Raw genomic sequence first — 1,573 nt, 5'->3', positions numbered from 1 at the left:
TGGTGCTGCTGAGGAGACGGAGGAGCAGGGAAGCTGCTAAGGAGTGAACACAAGAATGCCCCAGTGCTTTCCTGCATGGAGGGTCTCTCGGCTCTGCACATTTATTTCATCCCCAGAGCATGCTCAGTTCATACACTAGGAGGGATCAGCACACAATCATGAATTAAGTAAACCATAGACACTGCCCCACTCAAGTGAGGGAGAGCTCAGTGGGAAGGAGAACCAGGCAGGGGGCGGCCCTTCCGTCAGTGAGCAGCGTGCGTGCATGAGTCCACGCTCTGTAAGGCACGACTGTGCGGCTGTGACCAGCCCTCGCTCACAGCCTCTACTGTCCTCTTTGCCCCACTGTCCCAGCTCAGGCTATGATGACCCACAGACCTGGGAACTTCTCCACCGTGCCCTTACGGGAGTTTGTGCTGGAAGGATTCCGGGGAGGTGTGGAGACACAGGCCCTGCTCTTTGCCGTGTTCCTGGCCCTGTATGTGGCGAGTGTCCTGGGCAACCTCACCATGATCATAGTCATCACCCTGGAGGCCCGCCTGCACTCCCCCATGTACTTCTTCCTCAAGAACCTGTCCTTCCTGGACCTCTGCTACTCGTCGGTTTTCGCCCCCAGAGCCCTGGCTGACTTCTTCTCTTCCTCTAAAGTCATCAGCTTTGGAGCCTGTGCAACACAGTTGTTTTTCTTCTCCCTCCTCGGTACCACAGAGGCTCTGCTTCTGGCTGTGATGGCCTATGACCGCTTCGTGGCCATCTGCAGCCCCCTGCATTACCCCGTGACCATGTGCCACACGGTCTGTACTCTCCTGGTGCTGGGCTCCTACTGCGGAGGCTGCCTCAACTCCCTCGTGGAGACCAGCCTCACTTTTAAGCTTCCCTTCTGCGGCTCCAACCGCATCGATCACTTCTTCTGTGATGTGCTCCCACTTCTCAGGCTCGCCTGCGCTGACACGGCTCTCAATGAGCTGGTCACGTTCAGCATCTGCGGCTTCGTTCTTCTGGGTGCAACAATCGGGATCTTGACTTCCTATGGCTACATCACAGTGACCATCCTTAGGATGCGCTCTGGGTCCGGGAGACACAAGGTCTTCTCCACCTGTGGCTCCCACCTGATGGCAGTGTGCTTGTTTTATGGAGCAGGTTTTGTTGTATATGGACAGCCAGGAGCTGTGGAGTCCATGGAGCAGGGCAAGGTGGTCTCCATCTTCTACACCCAGGTCATCCCGATGCTCAACCCCCTCATCTACAGTCTGAGGAACAAGGACGTGAAGGATGCCCTGCGGAGGCTGGGACAGAGACAGAAGGTCCCGTGAGGGTCAGTGTCTGGTGAAAGACAGCATCCTAAGGGCGTGGGGAAAAGCATACTGCTTAACACAAAGGCAGTTTGTGTGTTTTGAGTCAATTTTGCTCCTGTTTCTTTTATTCTTTCATCTGTCCTTCTATCCACCTTTCAATCCTTGAATGCATATCATAAACCAGGTTTTACTAAGTATGCATACAGCATGCTCTTTGCCACTAGATAAATGGTGGTACAGAGACAGAGCAAACCCAAATCCTGCATAGCTTGGTAACA

At 54.2% G+C, this 1,573-nt stretch overlaps 1 protein-coding gene across 1 annotated transcript; it reads left to right on the top strand.

Moving 5' to 3' along the window:
- The first annotated feature begins 362 nt into the window (after positions 1 to 362).
- On the top strand, positions 363 to 1,313 carry LOC102013215 (olfactory receptor 12-like). The gene has a single exon (XM_005411242.1). It carries the CDS (start codon positions 363 to 365, stop codon positions 1,311 to 1,313), a length of 951 nt encoding a protein of 316 aa, XP_005411299.1.
- The last annotated feature ends 260 nt before the right edge of the window (positions 1,314 to 1,573 follow it).

The sequence above is a fragment of the Chinchilla lanigera genome, unplaced genomic scaffold (assembly GCF_000276665.1).
Source record: "Chinchilla lanigera isolate Chin_1 unplaced genomic scaffold, ChiLan1.0 scaffold00141, whole genome shotgun sequence".
NCBI classification, from domain to species: Eukaryota; Metazoa; Chordata; class Mammalia; order Rodentia; family Chinchillidae; genus Chinchilla; species Chinchilla lanigera.
This window is presented reverse-complemented; position numbering and strand designations above follow the sequence as displayed.

Bases quoted from the DNA above. Each gene is read 5' to 3' on its own strand.
- LOC102013215 (XM_005411242.1), top strand. From the start codon at position 363: ATGATGACCCACAGACCTGGGAACTTCTCCACCGTGCCCTTACGGGAG.